The sequence below is a fragment of the Lonchura striata genome, chromosome 27 (genome assembly GCF_050655825.1).
Source record: "Lonchura striata isolate lonStrDom1 chromosome 27, ASM5065582v1, whole genome shotgun sequence".
Taxonomy (NCBI): Eukaryota; Metazoa; Chordata; class Aves; order Passeriformes; family Estrildidae; genus Lonchura; species Lonchura striata.
In genome coordinates, this window is record NC_140729.1 from 9,449,148 (window position 1) to 9,467,867 (window position 18,720).

General features: G+C 56.4%; 1 protein-coding gene, 2 pseudogenes and 2 gene segments (V, D, J or C); 1 reads left to right on the plus strand and 4 right to left on the minus strand.

Moving 5' to 3' along the window:
• Positions 1 to 1,938: 1,938 nt before the first annotated feature.
• Positions 1,939 to 3,105, minus strand: LOC110471103 (immunoglobulin lambda variable 1-47-like). The segment is given in 2 exon segments: positions 1,939 to 2,489; positions 3,009 to 3,105. Coding segments are annotated over 2 exon segments (606 nt in total).
• A 693-nt stretch (positions 3,106 to 3,798) lies between these two features.
• Positions 3,799 to 5,306, minus strand: LOC146765172 (Ig kappa chain V-V region MOPC 21-like). The segment is given in 2 exon segments: positions 3,799 to 4,181; positions 5,030 to 5,306. Coding segments are annotated over 2 exon segments (660 nt in total).
• A 1,557-nt stretch (positions 5,307 to 6,863) lies between these two features.
• LOC144247465 (uncharacterized) lies at positions 6,864 to 10,620 on the minus strand (annotated as a pseudogene). Its single transcript, XR_014950223.1, has 2 exons — positions 7,710 to 10,620; positions 6,864 to 7,212 (listed from the first exon to the last, which is right to left on the minus strand). The product of XR_014950223.1 is annotated as an uncharacterized LOC144247465 (transcript).
• On the plus strand, positions 8,336 to 9,221 carry LOC146765173 (feather keratin Cos1-2-like). Its single transcript, XM_085561992.1, has 2 exons — positions 8,336 to 8,434; positions 8,898 to 9,221. The coding sequence occupies exons 1-2, from the start codon at positions 8,336 to 8,338 to the stop codon at positions 9,219 to 9,221; spliced, it is 423 nt and encodes a 140-aa protein (XP_085418118.1).
• On the minus strand, positions 10,275 to 11,656 carry LOC146765174 (T cell receptor alpha variable 4 pseudogene; annotated as a pseudogene).
• Positions 11,657 to 18,720: the final 7,064 nt, after the last annotated feature.

Sequence of the window (18,720 nt, forward strand, 5' to 3'; positions counted from 1 at the left end):
CTAAATCATTGCTCAGCCACACCCAGGCTCTTTCTGGGTCTGGAAACAAGGTGAGTCTGATGCCCTTTCCTTTTCTGTTTAGCTTACAAAATAATCCACAGGACAAATATCTCAGTGGACATTGTTTTCTTCTGTGCTCAGTCCACTCTCATGGCAGAGATATTTGGGGGACATTGTGTAATAGAATAGAAGAAAGCTGAGATATAGCATCAGCGGCTCTTGCTTAAGGAATTAGGTGAGACACTCTCTGGGCCAGGCTGCTATTTGCAGGGCAAAGAAGAAAGCTCCTTGCTGAGGCTCCAGCTCCCAGCTCAGCTGTGGCCTTGGTTGCTCTCATTCACCCCTGTGCTCTCTGCTTCTTGTCTGCTCCCTCTGCCAGGTGCACTTTTCACTTGGAGCCGTGTCCTGCTACAGCCCGTGCTGGCCATGCCGGCCCTGCGGCCCCAACCCGCTGGCCAAGAGCTGTAATGAGCCCTGTGTCAGGCAGTGCCAGGACTCCACCGTCGGCACTGAGCCCTCCCCCGTGCTGGTGACCCTGCCCAGACCCATGCTCAGCTCCTTCCCACAGAACACCGGGCTGGGATCCTCCACCCCGGCTGCTGTTGGCAGCATCCTCAGCTGTGACCGCGTGCCCATCAGCTCTGGGGACTGTGACCCGGCTGGCATTTCCAGGTGCTGCTATGGCACAAGGTCCCTGCCCTGAAGCAGATGCTGGGAAAGCCCCATGGAGACAGCTCAGGTTGCTCAGAACATGGTGCAGGACAAAGGATGGACATTTCTCAGTGTTGGTCCCAGGACAGCTGCAAGGCTTTGCCTTTCCCTTTTCTTTGTTTGCTCTGTCTCCCCTTGGCAGTGCGGTGCCAGCAAGGGCAGCCTGGTGGGGCCCATCAGTCTCGTCTCCCTGTCTGGGGCAGGTAGACAGGCACCGTGTGGGAACCTCTGCAGTGCCAAGGAGGACGGACTCTCAGATGGCCCCGGGCTGCCAGCACTGCTGTTGTGCACTTGTGCTGAGCTTCTTTGTGTCTTTGTGCCCCATTAAATCTCTCTACTGCATTCAGGCCTGGTCTCTCTGCAATCATTCCCCCCTGCAGATGCTCTCCAATTTGTCAAAGTAAAAGGGAGCTGAACAAGGCTGGGGCCCCAGCAGACCTGCTGTTTGCAACCAGAGGAGTGCTGCTGGGAGATGTGGTGGCTGGAGGCCATGTTGGGCACAGCAACTATGAAATGGCAGGGTTTTAATTTCATGGAAATGAAGGGATATCAAGAAAACCACTACCCTGGACTTCCAGAGGGTGGACTTTTGCCTGTTGAGGACACTGATGTGGAACATCCCTTGGGAAGCAGCTCTTGAAAAGAAAGTGGCCCCAAAGACTGGATGTGATTTAAGAAATAAATCTCAAAGGCACAGGAGCAGACTGGACCTGTGTGCAAAAAGATATGGAGGTAGTGAAGAACTGCCTGGCTGAGAAGGGAGCATTCCCAGGAACTCTGGGAATAAATAGATGTTTCATCACCTTTGGAAAAGGGCAGGCAGCTCAGGAAGAGTTGGACGATGTCATTAGGTCATGTAGAAAGAAAAGCAGAGAGGACAAAGTGCAGAACTTGATCTAGCCCATTCTGTAAGGGGTAATTAGGAGTGTTTTTACAAATACATTAACGAGGACTGAGAATAATCACCATTCTCCATTGGACACCGTGGGCAATATATTCACCAAAACTAAGGGAACAACTGAGGTGATTAGCAACTTCATTGGTTCAGTCTTCAGGAGCAGGATTGATGATCCTCACGGGAACTGGCCTCATGATCTGGAAGACAGGGAAGATAAGCAGCACGGAACTGCTGTAATCCAGATGGAGAAAGTTAAAGATTGGCTAAGGGATTTAGATGCTCAAAAGTCCTTGGGATTGGGAGGGATTTGTGCTAGGGAGATGAGGCAGCTAGGGCAAATGATCATTAAGCCAGTGCTGAGAAGAGGGGCAGAGGGAGGACTGTGACTCCGAGCTGGTCGGTGACTCGGTGCCGGTGTGGATTTTGAAGTCGGTATCGGCATCGGTCCCATTGCGGCAGCGCCCCGGGATCCCGGGCCGAGCGGGGCGAGGCGGCCCCGGCGGCCGGAGCGGCAGCGCCCCCTGCTGGCCCCGCCCGGCCCCGCCCGCGCCGGTTCGTGCCCGGCCGCAGCCCCGGCTCCTCTGCCCGTGGCCCAGCGCGCAGTAATACACGGCCGCGTCCCCGCGCCGGGGCCAGCCGAGCCGCAGCGCGCTCCAGCGCCGGTCTGCCGACACCCGCAGCTGGCCCAGATTGTCCGGCAGCTCTTTCGACTCTTTCATAGTGAGTGCGAGGAGTTCGGGTGCTCGGCCAGGGAGATGTCGGTACCACTGGATGTAATCGTTGGTCTGGATTTTGGGATGCGAGCAGGTGATGTTCATGCTGATTCCCTCGGTGGTCTCCAGGAGTGGCTCCTGCTGTATCTGGGCTCTGGCCACAGCCACTGCCACCGGGAAAAGTACAATTAGTTTTCTTTAACAGAAAATGTTGGAGGTGGAGATAGGAAAGGAGGACAGATTAGCGTTTTCTGAGATATGCCTCGAGAACAGAATATGGAGAGATTATTTATCCGAGAATGTTTTTCTGCGAACACAAAACTATGAGGGCTGTTCAGACGTAATATGGCAATTTTTAAGAGAAAAATGGAATGAGGAAAATAGATTTTCCTGCATGGAGGGAGAGAGGGATGGATGGATGGATGGATGGATGGATGGATGGATGGATGGATGGATGGATGGAGGACGGACAGATGGACGGACGAACGGATGAAAAAACGGAGTAAAAAAGGCAAAGTCGCTGGAAGGACTTCACTGAGGCAAAAAAAACCCCGCCATGACAGTAGAGGAGGGGAGAGGGAGCAAACAAGAACTGAAAGGGAGAAAAGGAGTTAGAGATGAATCTTAGAGAGAGAAGAGTCTAACACAGCCCCCCGACCACCCGCACTGCTTCCTTCCCCGCGCACCGAGCAGCAGCAGCGCGGGCAGCGCCGCCAGCCCCCCGCCCCGACACCGCCGCATGCCGCCGCTCCGCCGGCCGAGCCTCGCTGTGCCCCTCAGCCCCGGCTCTGCTGCGGCCGTGCCGCCTCCTCTGCAACGCCGCCAGCTCCGCCCCGGCCCAAATCAGCCCCCGCCTCTCCCCGCAGCAGCACCTTCAGCAGCGCCACCAGCACGCTGGGCACGGCCAGCGACAAGAGCCAGCTGTGTCCCAGCGCACACAGCAGCCGCCCCGCGTGGGGAGCAGATCCAGCCCGCACCATCTGCAGCGGGCAGCTGCCGGCCCCGCTCGGCTGCGCTCAGGCTCTGCGGGAGCCTGGCAAGCTGCTGCTCTGTGCTCTTCAGGGCCACAGCAGCGCTCGGGGCCCTGGCAGAGGCAGCAAATTCCCTCCCGATGAGGGACACACACGGACACAGCCAGGGCCGTGCTCAGCGCCGTGGAGCCACAGACAAATCCGTGCTTCCCGTGTGTCCGTGCAAACGGGGCTGCTCCGAGAGCTCACAAGGCAGGAACACACAACCAGCGCTGTGCTCTGCTGGGGACATGTGGGGCAAAAGCAGCAGGGCTGGAATGTGGAAGGACAAGGTCTCAGGCAGGCACAGGGGAGACTTTTCTTTACTCAGACGCTGCACAATGCAGGAATGAGTAAAATAGTCCAAATGAGTTTGTCATGGAAAGTACTAGAATGAATTCTGTCCAAACCTCCAGTTCATAGTACACACATGTGGATGCAACTTCTGGTGAACACCAGGATGAGATCAGGGTCCCTTCCCCAACCTCAGCCTTGCCCTGACACATCCCCTCCCTGCCCTGCCTTGTTGCACAGCCGAGGCAGCTCCCTGCACCAGGGTGTCTTGCAGAGCACAGAGGTACCAGGCAGTGTCAGAGAGCTCCACTTCCTCCAGCTGCAGGACACTGGATTTGCCCGTGGTGTTCAGGTGCGTGGTGATCCGGCCGCTGTGCTTGGGGCCACCCCCTGCTTGATAGGAGAGCAGCTGTGGGGCTTGACCTTTCCGCAGCTGGTACCAGTACAAGGCATTAAAAGTATTGGTCTGGTATTTGCAGGTGGTGTGAAAGGAGTGTCCCTGCTTCACCGTGACTGGTCCATTATCCTGGGTGACCGTGTCCTGCCCCGTGGCGCCTGGAAGAAAGTGATGGTGAGCCACTCCAAAGTGAAGGGCTCTAGGTTGGAAAAACAAATTGGATGCAAAAGCAGTCTTCACAACCAGATATGCAGAAGTACAGGTGACAGTGATTATGGGCAAGATTTCCGAGCTCTCAGCACGGGAAAACCGTTAGAAGAGCTGCTTTGTGTCCCTGCTCCTACATCTGCTTCTAAGACGACCCGGGAACAGCCTAAATTTTAGGTGCTCCATCAGGCTGAGAAACTCATCGAGGTAGAGCAGAAGGGTCCATGCTGCGTCCCCTTTCCTGTGACTCAATCCTGTCAACTCTGAGGGTTGCTCAATCCCTGAGAACACACAATGGTAATCTTGGAAAGAGGGAGCTGCTGGTTGTTCTGGCAGCCCAGAGAACTCTGGAAGCCGGGGCAGCCTGGAGGCAGAATGGGATGCCCTATTAAGAAAATTAAATTAAAAGCAGTGCGGTGTCTGAAGCAGCTTTGACGGGATGAGGGAATTTATATTAAAATAGGAAGAATGTGGGATTGCGGAGACAGCAGAGATCTTCTGAGGTTACAAGAAAAGGATGAGACGAAAGAGAGGTAGAGGGAGATGCGTTGAAGGTGGGAGAAAAAACAGATAAGTAGTCCGAGATTTTTCTGCTTTCCCTTCCACTTTCCCTTACAAATCAAAGAACTTCTTGAGCAAGCTCTTGCGAAACCACAAAGAGAAGCCGAGTTTTCTCAGCCTTTCCTCTCTAATCACTGATATTTCCTTACAAGGTCCTGATAAGGCTGTTGAGGATTTCCTGGAGGCAAGAATAAGAGGAAGAGAAGAAGGGTGCCTTGGGGGAAAAGGCAGGACTTACCCAGGAGCCGGGCCAGCAAGACGCTGAGGATGAGAGATGCGAGGTGCATGCCGAGAGCGAGCTGCGTGTTTGCTGAGTGAGGAAGAGTCCGAAAGCACGCGGCAGCGCCGAGAGAACGGAGCTGCCGGGAGCGGCTCTGGGCGGGAGCAAAGGCAGCAGCGGCGGGAGCAGGCAGAGCAATGCCCTGGCCTTGCAGCGCCTGAAATGCTCCTTGTGCGTTTGTCGCTGCTCCAGCAGCAGCCGCCGAGGCTCCCTCAGCCATCGGCACCGGGAGCATTCCGTGCCTCCGGGGCCTCGCTCATGGCAAGGGGCTGTTCCCGCTCAGCTCGCAGTGGAGTCCTCACCTCCGCAGCTGGAACGGCCAGCTCTGCTGCACAGCCAGGCCTGGGCACTTGGCAGCTCAGGGGCTTCTTCCCCGCTGGGCTTTCTCACCTTCCCGACGTGTCTTCAACTCTGTGAGGTCACTGCTAATCCCCAAATCCAGACGACCCTTGGACCACTCCGACGATCAAGACTGCCTAGATTCAGAAGCATTCCATTATTTGTGCTCCCTAATCCCCTAAATCAACTTCACACCTCCTTTATCCTCCTGTTCCACTTGTCCCTTCTTGCCAATGGCAGCGCTCGGCCTGAGCACTTCAGAGCAGTTTCCTAATGGCCCATTAATGAGAAGTTGAAGAGCTCTGAGCTCCCCACTGCTCTCCTTTATCACCCACTGCCAGTCTGGTGTCATTTGTTGTGCTTTGTTCATCACTTTCCCTCTTCCTTGTTCCTCCTTTGGGAAGGAAAATGAACGTGATGTGAGTTTCAGAGAACCAGACACTCTCGCCTTTCACATGCCCTGACTGTGGCCTCTGCTGAACTTGTTCAGCCCATGGAGTTCCTCAAGATGCTGAAAGGCTGCTGTCCCCAAAGGAAACGGGGTCTCTAGAGCAAGTGTCGGGACAGAAACCTGATGTGGAGCTCAGTCTTTCAAGTGTCTCCCTCCAACACTTGCAGCATTGCTAAATGCTGGCAGTTGTTCTTCTGGATGCTTGGCAGGTTAGTAACGTGAAGGGAAAAGACTAACTAGTTTAATGGGGCAGGTGGGTGTGAAGGAGTGCTTGAGGATTTGAAATGCTCCTCTACTCCTCGCAATTTACTGTTTTCCTTCCCGGCTGTTCTACTGTTTCAGGAAGGTGCTGAATATGCTCACTCATGAGTGTTTTGGGAAAAGTGAGGATGGGAACGAAGCATGTAGAGAAGTGATTTCCATGCTCAGGAGGGATAGAGAGCACACCTCATTTACACATCCAGGTGAGAATGCTGATTCATATGACACTTGCAGTATGGAACAGAGACATTTCTACAGCGACAGAGATGGGGATTCCTTTGTCAGTTCAGAAAGTCTGACTGCAAACTCCTCTCATGCCATGACCCACTGAGGTGACAGCACTCCATGAATTAGTTCCTGTGTGCCTGTCAGTGCAGCTGCTCGGTCAGTTCGCAGCCCAGGAGCTCTCCAGGAGCAGCTCTTTGCTTTGCAGAGCCGGCTGAGAGCAGCAGCAGCAGCAGGCGCGGCCGGAGGGCGAGAGGCGCTGGCAGAGGCGCCTTTGGGCGCAGCAGTTGGGTGCGAGGCGGCGGCGGGCTCGGGAGCGAGGGGAGGCCGGGCTGTGCGCGGCGAGCGTGCGAGCGCAGGGTGCGGGCGGGTTGTGAGGCCGTGCGGGGCCGTGCGGGGCCGTGCGTGGCCGTGCGGGGCCGTGCGGGGCCGGTGCGGGCGGGCTCGGGGCAGAGGAAGGAGCTGCGGGGCCGCGCGGGGCCCGGCGGCCGGAGCGGCAGCGCCCCCTGCTGGCCCCGCCCGGCCCCGCCCGCGCCGGTTCGTGCCCGGCCGCAGCCCCGGCTCCTCTGCCCGTGGCCCAGCGCGCAGTAATACACGGCCGCGTCCCCGCGCCGGGGCCAGCCGAGCCGCAGCGCGCTCCAGCGCCGGTCTGCCGACACCCGCAGCTCTCCCGCTATGGCCGGCACCTCCTTGGAGCCTCTAGCAGCGAGGGTGAGGAATTCGGGTGCTCGGCCCGGGAGCTGACGGTAGAAATGAATGTATTCCTCGGTCTGTTTTTTAGGATGTGAGCAGGTGATGTTGATGGCGGTGCCCTCGGTTGTCTCCAGGAATGGCTCCTGCTCCACCTGGGCTCTGATTGAAGCCACTGCCGGGGAGGAAAATGGTGAAACATCAATTTCTACCCTGCTCCACTGCACAGATCAAATCCCTCAGAAGCAGTCAGGAATGTACAGAGATGATTAAAAGAACAGGACCGAGAAGACTTCACGATAAGCAAGAATGGAAGTGTCCATTATTGCTTTGTGGAGACATGAATAATGGAATGACAGGAAGAACGGTGAAGTCACTGGAGAACGGGAGGATGTGGGAAAAAGAACTACATGAAAAGAAGAAAAGTTAGAAGTGCTAAGGAATGGCTTTATAAGTAATTAAGAAGGAGAGGAATGGAATGCTCGAACGGGGTTGGACATAAGAGTAGAATCAGAGACTTCTGAGGGACTATGGGATGGAGAAGAGGGAGGGATGAATGGCAGAACAGCTCTCGAGAAGAGTTCTAAGAAGAAACCAGGCAAGACGGGAGCCTGCGGGGATGAGCGGGATCACCCCCGTCCCAGACCCAGCCCTATCTTCAACCCCGCGCACCGAGCAGCAGCAGCGCGGGCAGCGCCGCCAGCCCCGCGCCCCGACACCGCCGCATGCCGCCGCTCCGCCGGCCGAGCCTCGCTGTGCCCCTCAGCCCCGGCTCTGCTGCGGCCGTGCCGCCTCCTCTGCAACGCCGCCAGCTCCGCCCCGGCCCAGAGCCCTGCGCCGCCGCTGCTCGGGCTCTCGCCGGCTCCGGCCAGGGAACGGAGGGGAGGCGAGCGCGGTGCCAGCGGGGCGGCGCTCGGGGCTCTGCGCGGCGGAAGCGGCGGCGCCGGGCTGGGGGCAGGGATCGGCCTGGTATCGTGGAGCTGAGCATTGACAGGCCCTGGGGTTCCTTCGCTCCCATCATCTGTTCACTCACATCTCCCCTTTGCTATCATGCTGGGGACTCCCGAATTATCCTGCAGGGCACAGGAAAGAAACTCCCTCCCATGGATAGAGGAACTGGGCATAAAGCCACAGCCTTTCTCCGTGTCCATGAAACCAAACTGATGCAGCACAGGGAAGAACAGCTGTGCACGGGCATGGAGAGACCTCTCCATGTGTCTGTGTGTCCGTGTGTCGGTGTATCCTTGTATCTGTGTCTCTGTGTCCGTGTGTCTGTATGTGTGTGAGAATTCCCAGCCATGCTGAGGCACTCCCAACAGTTCAAAGAGAATGAATCTAAAAATCCAAACATGGGTGAAACCTTCCTTGTTGGGGCTGGCAATAGGCAGTGGCAGAGTGTGATGTTTAGAGCGGCTGGAAAAGGAGGGCTCAGCAAGAAGGGAGTGCATTTCACTGCCTCTTCCCTGGACAAATCTCATGCAGGCTGCTAAATCATTGATCAACTGCACCCAAGCTTCTTTTCAGTCTGGAGACCAGACGAGTGTGATGCCACTTCCCTTTCTCTTTCTTTTACAAAACGATGCATATAGCAAATATCCCAGCGGTGATTGTTTTCTTCTATGCTCATTCTACTCTCATGCCAAAGATATTTGGGTGACATTGTGTAATAGAAAAAAGCTGCACTGTAGCTACAGGGGCCCATGCTTAAGGACTTTTGAGAGAGTCTCCCTGGGCCAGGCTGCTATTTGCAGGGCAAGGAAGAAAGCTCCTTGCCGCGGCTCCAGCTCCCAACTCAGCAGTGGCCTTGGTTGCTCTCATTCACCCCTGTGCTCTCTGCCTCTTGTCTGCTCCCTCTGCCAGGTGCACTTTTCACTTGGAGCCGTGTCCTGCTACAGCCCGTGCTGGCCATGCCGGCCCTGCGGCCCCACCCCGCTGGCCAAGAGCTGCAATGAGCCCTGTGCCAGGCAGTGCCAGGACTCCACCGTCGGCACTGAGCCCTCCCCCGTGCTGGTGACCCTGCCCAGCCCCATGCTCAGCTCCTTCCCACAGAACACAGGGCTGGGATCCTCCACCCCGGCTGCTGTTGGCAGCATCCTCAGCTGTGACCGAATGCCCATCAGCTCTGGGGGCTGTGACCCGGCTGGCATTTCCAGGTGCTGCTATGGCACAAGGTCCCTGCCCTGAAGCAGATGCTGTGAAAGCCCCATGGAGACAGCTCAGGTTGCTCAGAACAATGTCCTGGGCAAAGGATGGACATTTCTTAGTGTTGGTCCCAGGACAGCTGCAAGGCTTTGCCTTTCCCTTTTCTTTGTTTGCTCTGTCTCCCCTTGGCAGTGCGGTGCCAGCAAGGGCAGCCTGGTGGGGCCCATCAGTCTCGTCTCCCTGTCTGGGGCAGGTAGACAGGCACCGTGTGGGAACCTCTGCAGTGCCAAGGAGGACGGACTCTCAGATGGCCCCGGGCTGCCAGCACTGCTGTTGTGCACTTGTGCTGAGTTTCTTTGTGTCTTTGTGCCCCATTAAATCTCTCTGCTGCATTCAGGCCTGGTCTCTCTGCAATCATTCCCCCCCTGCAGATGCTCTCCAAGCTGTCAAAGTAAAAGGGAGCCGAGCAAGGCTGGGGCCCCAGCAGACCTGCTGTTTGCAACCAGAGGAATGCTGCTGGGAGATGTGGTGGCTGAAGGCCATGTTGGGCACAGCAATTATGAAATGGCAGGGTTTTCATTTCATGGAAATGAAGGGATATCAAGAAAACCTCTACCCTGGACTTCCAGAGGGTGGACTTTTGCCTGTTGAGGACACTGATGTGGAACATCCCTTGGGAAGCAGCTCTTGAAAAGAAAGTGGCCCCAAAGACTGGATGTGATTTAAGAAATAAATCTCAAAGGCACAGGAGCAGACTGGACCTGTGTGCAAAAAGATATGGAGGTAGTGAAGAACTGCCTGGCTGAGAAGGGAGCATTCCCAGGAACTCTGGGAATAAATCGATGTTTTATCACCTTTGAAAAAGGGTAGGCAGCTCAGGAAGAGTTGGACGATGTCATTAGGTCATGTAGAAAGAAAAGCAGAGAGGACAAAGCGCAGAACTTGATCTAGCCCATTCTGTAAGGGGTAATTAGGAGTGTTTTTACAAATACATTAACGAGGACTGAGAATAATCACCATTCTCCATTGGACACCGTGGGCAATATATTCACCAAAACTAAGGGAACTGCTGAGGTTATTAGCAACTTCATTGGTTCAGTCTTCAGGAGCAGTATTGATGATCCTCACGGGAACTGTCCTCATGATCTGGAAGACATGGAAGATAAGCAGCACGGAACTGCTGCAATCCAGATGGAGAAAGTTAAAGATTGGCTAAGGGATTTAGATGCTCAAAAGTCCTTGGGATTGGGAGGGATTTGTGCTAGGGAGATGAGGCAGCTGGGGCAAATGATCATTAAGCCAGTGCTGAGAAGAGGGGCAGAGGGAGGACTGTGACTCCGAGCTGGTCGGTGACTCGGTGCCGGTGTGGATTTTGAAGTCGGTATCGGCATCGGTCCCGTTGCCGGTACCGGCGGCGGCAGCGCCCCGGGATCCCGGGCCGTGCGGGGCCGTGCGGGGCCGTGCGGGGCCGTGCGGGGCCGGTGCGGGCGGGCTCGGGGCAGAGGAAGGAGCTGCGGGGCCGCGCGGGGCCCGGCGGCCGGAGCGGCAGCGCCCCCTGCTGGCCCCGCCCGGCCCCGCCCGCGCCGGTTCGTGCCCGGCCGCAGCCCCGGCTCCTCTGCCCGTGGCCCAGCGCGCAGTAATACACGGCCGCGTCCCCGCGCCGGGGCCAGCCGAGCCGCAGCGCGCTCCAGCGCCGATCTGCCGACACCCACAGCTCTCCTGCAATGCCCGGCAGCTTTTTGGAGTCTTTGAGAATGCTCGCGAGGAGTTTGGGTGCTCGGCCCGGGAGCTGTCGGTACCACTGGATGTAATCGTTGGTTTGGATTTTGGGATGCGAGCAGATGATGTTGATGCCGGTGCCCTCGGTGGTCTCCAATGACGGCTCCTGCTCTATCTGGGCTCTGGCCACAGCCACTGCCACCGGGAAAAGAACAATCACTTCTCTTTCCCAGAAAACGGAGAGAGATTTGAAAAGAGGACAGATCAGCATTAACTGAGATATGTCTCGAGAATAGAGTAAGAAGAGATTATTTATCCGAGAGCGTTTGGCTGGGGACACGATCATATGAAGGGTGTTTAGACGGACAATTGCAATTTTTAAGAGTAGAAAGGAATGAGCAAAATAGATTTTCCTGAATGGAGGGAGGGAGGGAGGGAGGGAGGGAGGGATTGATTGATGGACGGACGGATGGATGGATGGAAGGACGGACGGACGAATGGATGGAAGAAGAAACCTGGTAAAAAGAAAACAAACACGCAGGGAGGACTTGCCTGCGGCAAAAAAAAAAACCCATGAGGGCAGAGTAGGAGACAGAGAGCAAACAAGAACTGAGAAGGAGAAAGGGAGTTAGAGATGAATCTTGGGGCGACAGGAGTTTCATCCAGCCCCCCGACCACCCGCACTGCTTCCTTCCCCGCGCACCGAGCAGCAGCAGCGCGGGCAGCGTCGCCAGCCCCGCGCCCCGACACCGCCGCATGCCGCCGCTCCGCCGGCCGAGCCTCGCTGTGCCCCTCAGCCCCGGCTCTGCTGCGGCCGTGCCGCCTCCTCTGCAACGCCGCCAGCTCCGCCCCGGCCCAAATCAGCCCCCGCCTCTCCCCGCAGCAGCACCTTCAGCAGCGCCACCAGCACGTTGGGCACGGCCAGCGACAAGAGGCAGCTGTGTCCCATCGCACACAGCAGCCGCCCCGCGTGGGGAGCAGATCCAGCCCGCACCATCTGCAGCGGGCAGCTGCCGGCCCCGCTCGGCTGCGCTCAGGCTCTGCGGGAGCCTGGCAAGCTGCTGCTCTGTGCTCTTCAGGGCCACAGCAGCGCTCGGGGCCCTGGCAGAGGCAGCAAATTCCCTCCCGATGAGGGACACACACGGACACAGCCAGGGCCGTGCTCAGCGCCGTGGAGCCACAGACAAACCCGTGCTTCCCGTGTGTCCGTGCAAACGGGGCTGCTCCGAGAGCTCACAAGGCAGGAACATACAACCAGCGCTGGGCTCTGCTGGGGATATGTGGGGCCAAAAGCAGCAGGGCTGGAATGTGGCAGGACAAGGTCCCAGACAAGCACAGGGTCTACATTTCTTTCTTTAGAGAGTGCACAATGCAGAAATGAATCAAAATTGTCCAAAATATTTTGTCAGGGAAAGTGTTAGAATGAATTCTGTCCAAACCTCCAGGTCATAGTACACACATTTGGATGCAACTTCTGGTGAACACTGGGGTAAGAACTGGGTCCCCTCCCCAAGCTCTCCCTTGCCCTGACACATCCCCTCCCTGCCCTGCCTTGTTGCACAGCCGAGGCAGCTCCCTGCACCAGGGTGTCTCGCAGAGCACAGAGGTACCAGGCAGTGTCAGAGAGCTCCACTTCCTCCAGCTGCAGGACACTGGATTTGCCCGTGGTGTTCAGGTGCGTGGTGATCCGGCCGCTGTGCTTGGGGCCACTCCCTGCTTGATAGGAGAGCAGCTGTGGGGCTTGGCCTTTCCTCAGCTGGTACCAGTGCAAGGCATTAAAAGTATTGGTCTGGTATTTGCAGGTAGTGTGAAAGGAGTGTCCCTGCTTCACCGTGACTGGTCCATCATCCTGGGTGACCGTGTCCTGCCCCGTGGTGCCTGGAAGAAAGTGATGGTGAGCCGCTCCAAAGGGAAGGGCTCTAGTTTGGAAAAACAAATTGGGTGCAAAAGCAGTCTTCACAACCAGATATGCAGAAGTACAGGTGACAGTGATTATGGGCAAGATTTCCGAGCTCTCAGCACGGGAAAACCGTTAGAAGTGCTGCTTTGTGTCCCTGCTCCTACATCTGCTTCTAAGATGACCCGGGAACAGCCTAAATTTTAGGTGCTCCATCAGGCTGAGAAACTCATCGAGGTACAGCAGAAGGATCCATGCTGCTTCTCCTTCCCTGTGACTCAATCCTGTCAACTCTGAGGGTTGCTCAATCCCTGAGAACACACAATGGTAATCTTGGAAAGAGGGAGCTGCTGGTTGTTCTGGCAGCCCAGAGAACTCTGGAAGCCGGGGCAGAGCCCAGGCAGCCTGGAGGCAGAATGGGATGCCCTATTAAGAAAATTAAATTAAAAGCAGTGCGGTGTCTGAAGCAGCTTTGACGGGATGAGGGAATTTACATTAAAATACAAAGAATGTGGGATTGCGGAGACAGCAGAGATCTTCTGAGGTTACAAGAAAAGGATGAGACGAAAGAGAGGTAGAGGGAGATGCGTTGAAGGTGGGAGAAAAAACAGATAAGTAGTCCGAGATTTTTCTGCTTTCCCTTCCACTTTCCCTTACAAATCAAAGAACTTCTTGAGCAAGCTCTTGCGAAACCACAAAGAGAAGCCGAGTTTTCTCAGCCTTTCCTCTCTAATCACTGATATTTCCTTACAAGGTCCTGATAAGGCTGTTGAGGATTTCCTGGAGGTAAGAATAAGAGGAAGATAAGAAGAAGGGTGCCTTGGGGAAAAGGCAGGACTTACCCAGGAGCCGGGCCAGCAAGACGCTGAGGATGAGAGATGCGAGGTGCATGCCGAGAGCGAGCTGCGTGTTTGCTGAGTGAGGAAGAGTCCGAAAGCACGCGGCAGCGCCGAGAGAACGGAGCTGCCGGGAGCGGCTCTGGGCGGGAGCAAAGGCAGCAGCGGCGGGAGCAGGCAGAGCAATGCCCTGGCCTTGCAGCGCCTGAAATGCTCCTTGTGCGTTTGTCGCTGCTCCAGCAGCAGCCGCCGAGGCTCCCTCAGCCGTCGGCACCGGGAGCATTCCGTGCCTCTGGGGCCTCGCTCATGGCAAGGGGCTGTTCCCGCTCAGCTCGCAGTGGAGTCCTCACCTCCGCAGCTGGAACGGCCAGCTCTGCTGCACAGCCAGGCCTGGGCACTTGGCAGCTCAGGGGCTTCTTCCCCACTGGGCTTTCTCACCTTCCCGAGGTGTCTTCAGCTCTGTGAGGTCACTGCTAATCCCCAAATCCAGACGACCCTTGGACCACTCCGACGCTCAAGACTGCGCAGATTCAGAAGCATTCCATTATTTGTGCTCCCTAATCCCATAAATCCTCGTCACACCTCCTTTGTCCTCCTAATGCACTTATCCCTTCTTGCCAATGGCAGCGCTCGGCCCGAGGCACTTTACAGCAGTTACCTAATGGCTCATCAATTATAAGCGGGAGTGCTCTGAGCTCCCCACTGCTCTCCTTTATCACCACTGCCAGACAGGTGTCTTTTGTTGTGCTTTGTTCATCACTTTCCCTGTTCCTTGTTCTTCCCTTGGACAGGAAAATGGACGTGATGTGAGCCTCAGAGAACCAGACACTCAGCCTTTCACATGCCCTGACTGTGGCCTCTGCTGAACTTGTTCAGCCCATGGAGTTCCTCAAGATGCTGAAAGGCTGCTGTCCCCAAAGGAAACGGGGTCTCTAGAGCAAGTGTCGGGAGAGAAACCTGATGTGGAGCTCAGTCTTTCAAGTGTCTCCCTCCAACACTTGCAGCATTGCTAAATCCTGGCAGTTGTTCTTGTGGATGCTTGACATGTTACTAACGTGAAGGGAAGGGACCAATTAGTTTAATGGGGCAGGTGGGTGTGAAGGAGCACTTCGATGATTTGAAATGCTCCTCTACTACTCCTGACTTATTGTTTTACTTCCCGGCTGTTCTACTGTTTCACGAAGGTGGTGAATGATCATCCATGAGTGTTTTGGGAAATGTAAGGATTGGAATGAAACATGTAGAGAAGTGAATTCTAGGCTGAAAGCACACCTCATTTACACATCCCGCTGAGAATGCTGCCTCTTATTCACATTGCAGTATGGAACAGAGACATTTCAGCAGCGACAGAGATAGAGATTCCTTTGTCAGCTCGGAAAGTCTGACTGCAAACCCGTCTCATGACAAGACCCATGGAGGTGACAGCACTCCATGAATTAGTCCCTGTGTGCCTGTCAGTGCAGCTGCTCGGTCAGTTCGCAGCCCAGGTGCTCTCCAGGAGCAGCTCTTTGCTTTGCAGAGCCGGCTGAGAGCAGCAGCAGCAGCAGGCGTGGCCGGAGGGCGAGAGGCGCTGGCAGAGGCGCCTTTGGGCGCAGCAGTTGGGTGCGAGGCGGCGGCGGGCTCGGGAGCGAGGGGAGGCCGGGCTGTGCGCGGCGAGCGTGCGAGCGCAGGCTGCGGGCGGGTTGTGAGGCCGTGCGGAGCCGTGCGGGGCCGTGCGGGGCCGTGCGGGGCCGTGCGGGGCCGTGCGGGGCCGGTGCGGGCGGGCTCGGGGCAGAGGAAGGAGCTGCGGGGCCGCGCGGGGCCCGGCGGCCGGAGCGGCAGCGCCCCCTGCTGGCCCCGCCCGGCCCCGCCCGCGCCGGTTCGTGCCCGGCCGCAGCCCCGGCTCCTCTGCCCGTGGCCCAGCGCGCAGTAATACACGGCCGCGTCCCCGCGCCGGGGCCAGCCGAGCCGCAGCGCGCTCCAGCGCCGGTCTGCCGACACCCGCAGCTCTCCTGCAATGCCCGGCAGCTTTTTGGAGCCCTTGAGAACACTCTCGAGGAGTTCGGGTGCTCGGCCCGGGAGCTGACGGTACCACTGTATCCAATCATAGTTCTGGATTTTGGGATGCGAGCAGGTGATGTTGATGCCGGTGCCCTCGACCGTGTGCAGTGACGGTTCCTGCTGTACCTGGCCTCTGGCCACAGTCACTGCTACGGAGCAAAGAACAATCACAGTTCTTTTACAGAAAATGCCATTAAGGACAAGATGGGAGTGGGTGACAGATCAGAGCAAACTTGGATGTGTTTCGAGAATAGAGAATACAGACACAATTACTCTAAGAGTGCTTGGAGGATAAGAACCCATGAGGGATGCTTTGAAGGAAAATCAGAAGGTATTGTCAAAAACAGTGTTTGAAAGGGATGGATGGATGGATGGATGGATAAAGATATGCAGAAATAAAGGGAAGATGGTAAGGAATTACTTAATGGATGGAGAAAAAAAGTGAGGGCTGGGAATGGGACAGAAGGTATATAAAAACCGAAAAGAAACAGAAGGGTCAGAAATTAGTCTTCAGCTGGGGTTGGTCTCACGCAGCTCACTGACCCGGACCTTCCACCGCCGCCAAGGCAACGCACCAAGCAGCAGCAGCACCGCCAGCCCCGCGCCCCGACACCGCCGCATGCCGCCGCTCCGCCGGCCGAGCCTCGCTGTGCCCCTCAGCCCCGGCTCTGCTGCGGCCGTGCCGCCTCCTCTGCAACGCCGCCAGCTCCGCCCCGGCCCAGAGCCCTGCGCCGCCGCTGCTCGGGCTCTCGCCGGCTCCGGCCAGGGAACGGAGGGGAGGCGAGCGCGGTGCCAGCGGGGCGGCGCTCGGGGCTCTGCGCGGCGGAAGCGGCGGCGCCGGGCTGGGGGCAGGGATCGGACTGGTATCGTGGGGCTGAGCGTTGACAGGCCCTGGGGTTCCTTCGCTCCCATCATCTGTTCACTCACATCTCCCCTTGGCTGTCATGCTGGGGACTCCCGAATTATCCTGCAGGGCACTGGAAAGAAACTCCCTCCCATGGATAGAGGTGCTGGGCATAAAGCCTCAGCCTTTCTCCGTGTCCATGAAACCAAACTAATGCAGCACAGGGAAGAACAGCTGTGCACGGGCATGGAGAGACCTCTCCATGTGTCTGTGTGTCCATGTGTCGGTGTATCCTTGTATCTGTCTCTGTGTCCGTGTGTCTGTATGTGTGTGAGAATTCCCAGCCATGCTGAGGCACTCCCAAAATTTCAAAGAGAATGAATCTAAAAATCCAAACATGGGTGAAACCTTCCTTGTTGGGGCTGGCAATAGGCAGTGGCAGAGTGTGATGTTTAGAGCAGCTGGAAAAGGAGGGCTCAGGAAGCAGGGAGTGCATGTCAGTGCTTCTTACCTGGACAAATCTCATGCAGGCTGCTAAATCATTGATCAACTGCACCCAAGCTTCTTTTAAGTCTGGAAACCAGACGAGTGTGATGCCCCTTCCCTTTCTCTTTCTCTTACAAAATGATCCACATAGCAAATATCCCAGCGAAGGTTGTGTTCTTCTATGCTCAGTCTACTCTCATGCCAAAGATATTTGGGTGACATTGTGTAATAGAAAAAAGCTGCAGTGTAGCTACAGGGGCCCATGCTTAAGGAATTAGGAGAGAGTCTCCCTGGGCCAGGCTGCTATTTGCAGGGCAAAGAAGAAAGCTCTTTGCCGAGGCTCCAGCTCCCAACTCAGCAGTGGCCTTGGTTGCTCTCATTCACCCCTGTGCTCTCTGCTTCTTGTCTGCTCCCTCTGCCGGGTGCACTTTTCACTTGGAGCCGTGTCCTGCTACAGCCCGTGCTGGCCATGCCGGCCCTGCGGCCCCACCCCGCTGGCCAAGAGCTGCAATGAGCCCTGTGCCAGGCAGTGCCAGGACTCCACCGTCGGCACTGAGCCCTCCCCTGTGCTGGTCACCCTGCCCAGCCCCATGCTCAGCTCCTTCCCACAGAACACCGGGCTGGGATCCTCCAGCTCGGCTGCTGTTGGCAGCATCCTCAGCTGTGACCGAGTGCCCATCAGCTCTGGGGGCTGTGACCCGGCTGGAATTTCCAGGTGCTGCTATGGCACAAGGTCCCTGCCCTGAAGCAGATGCTGGGAAAGCCCCATGGAGACAGCTCAGGTTGCTCAGAACATGGTGCAGGGCAAAGGATGGACATTTCTCAGTGTTGGTCCCAGGACAGCTGCAAGGCTTTGCCTTTCCCTTTTCTTGGTTTGCTCTGTCTCCCCTTGGCAGTGCGGTGCCAGCAAGGGCAGCCTGGTGGGGCCCATCAGTCTCGTCTCCCTGTCTGGGGCAGGTAGACAGGCACCGTGTGGGAACCTCTGCAGTGCCAAGGAGGACGGACTCTCAGATGGCCCCGGGCTGCCAGCACTGCTGTTGTGCACTTGTGCTGAGTTTCTTTGTGTCCTTGTGCCCCATTAAATCTCTCTGCTGCATTCAGGCCTGGTCTCTCTGCAATCATTCCCCTCTGCAGATGCTCTCCAATTTGTCAAAGTAAAAGGGAGCTGAACAAGGCTGGGGCCCCAGTAGACCTGCTGTTTGCAACCACAGCAGTGCTGCTGGGAGATGTGGTGGCTGGAGGCCGTTTTGGCACTGCAACTATGAAATGACTGGGTTTTCAATATTCTGCAAAGGAAGGGATATCAACAAAAACTCTACCCTGGGATTCCAGCGGGTGGACTTTGGCCTGTAGAGGACACTGATTTGGAACATCTCTGGGAAGCAGCCCTTGAAAAGAAAGGGGCCCTGGAAGACTGGATATACTTTAAGAAAGAAATCTTGAAGGCACAGGAGCAGCCTGGCCTTTGTTCCAAAAGAAGAGGAGGTGGAAGAGAAGACCTCCCTGGCTGAGAAGGGAGCATTCCCCGGATCTCAGGGAATAAAGAGGGTGTATCACCTTTGGAAAATTGGCAGGACGCTCAAGTAGAGTTGGAGGATGTCATTAGGTCTTGCAGAGAGAAAAGCAGAGAGGACAAAGCTCAGTTAGGAATTGATCTGGCCCATTCTGTAAGGGTAATAAAGAGCTGTTTTAGGACTATATTAACAAGGACCGAGCGTA

Excerpts from the sequence above, each read along its gene's own strand:
- LOC146765173 (XM_085561992.1), top strand. The coding sequence starts at position 8,336 with ATGCTGAGGCACTCCCAACAGTTCAAAGAGAATGAATCTAAAAATCCA. Across the intron at positions 8,435-8,897 it reads GCAATAGGCAGTGGCAGAGT|GTGCACTTTTCACTTGGAGC; the intron begins GTGATGTTTAGA and ends TCCCTCTGCCAG.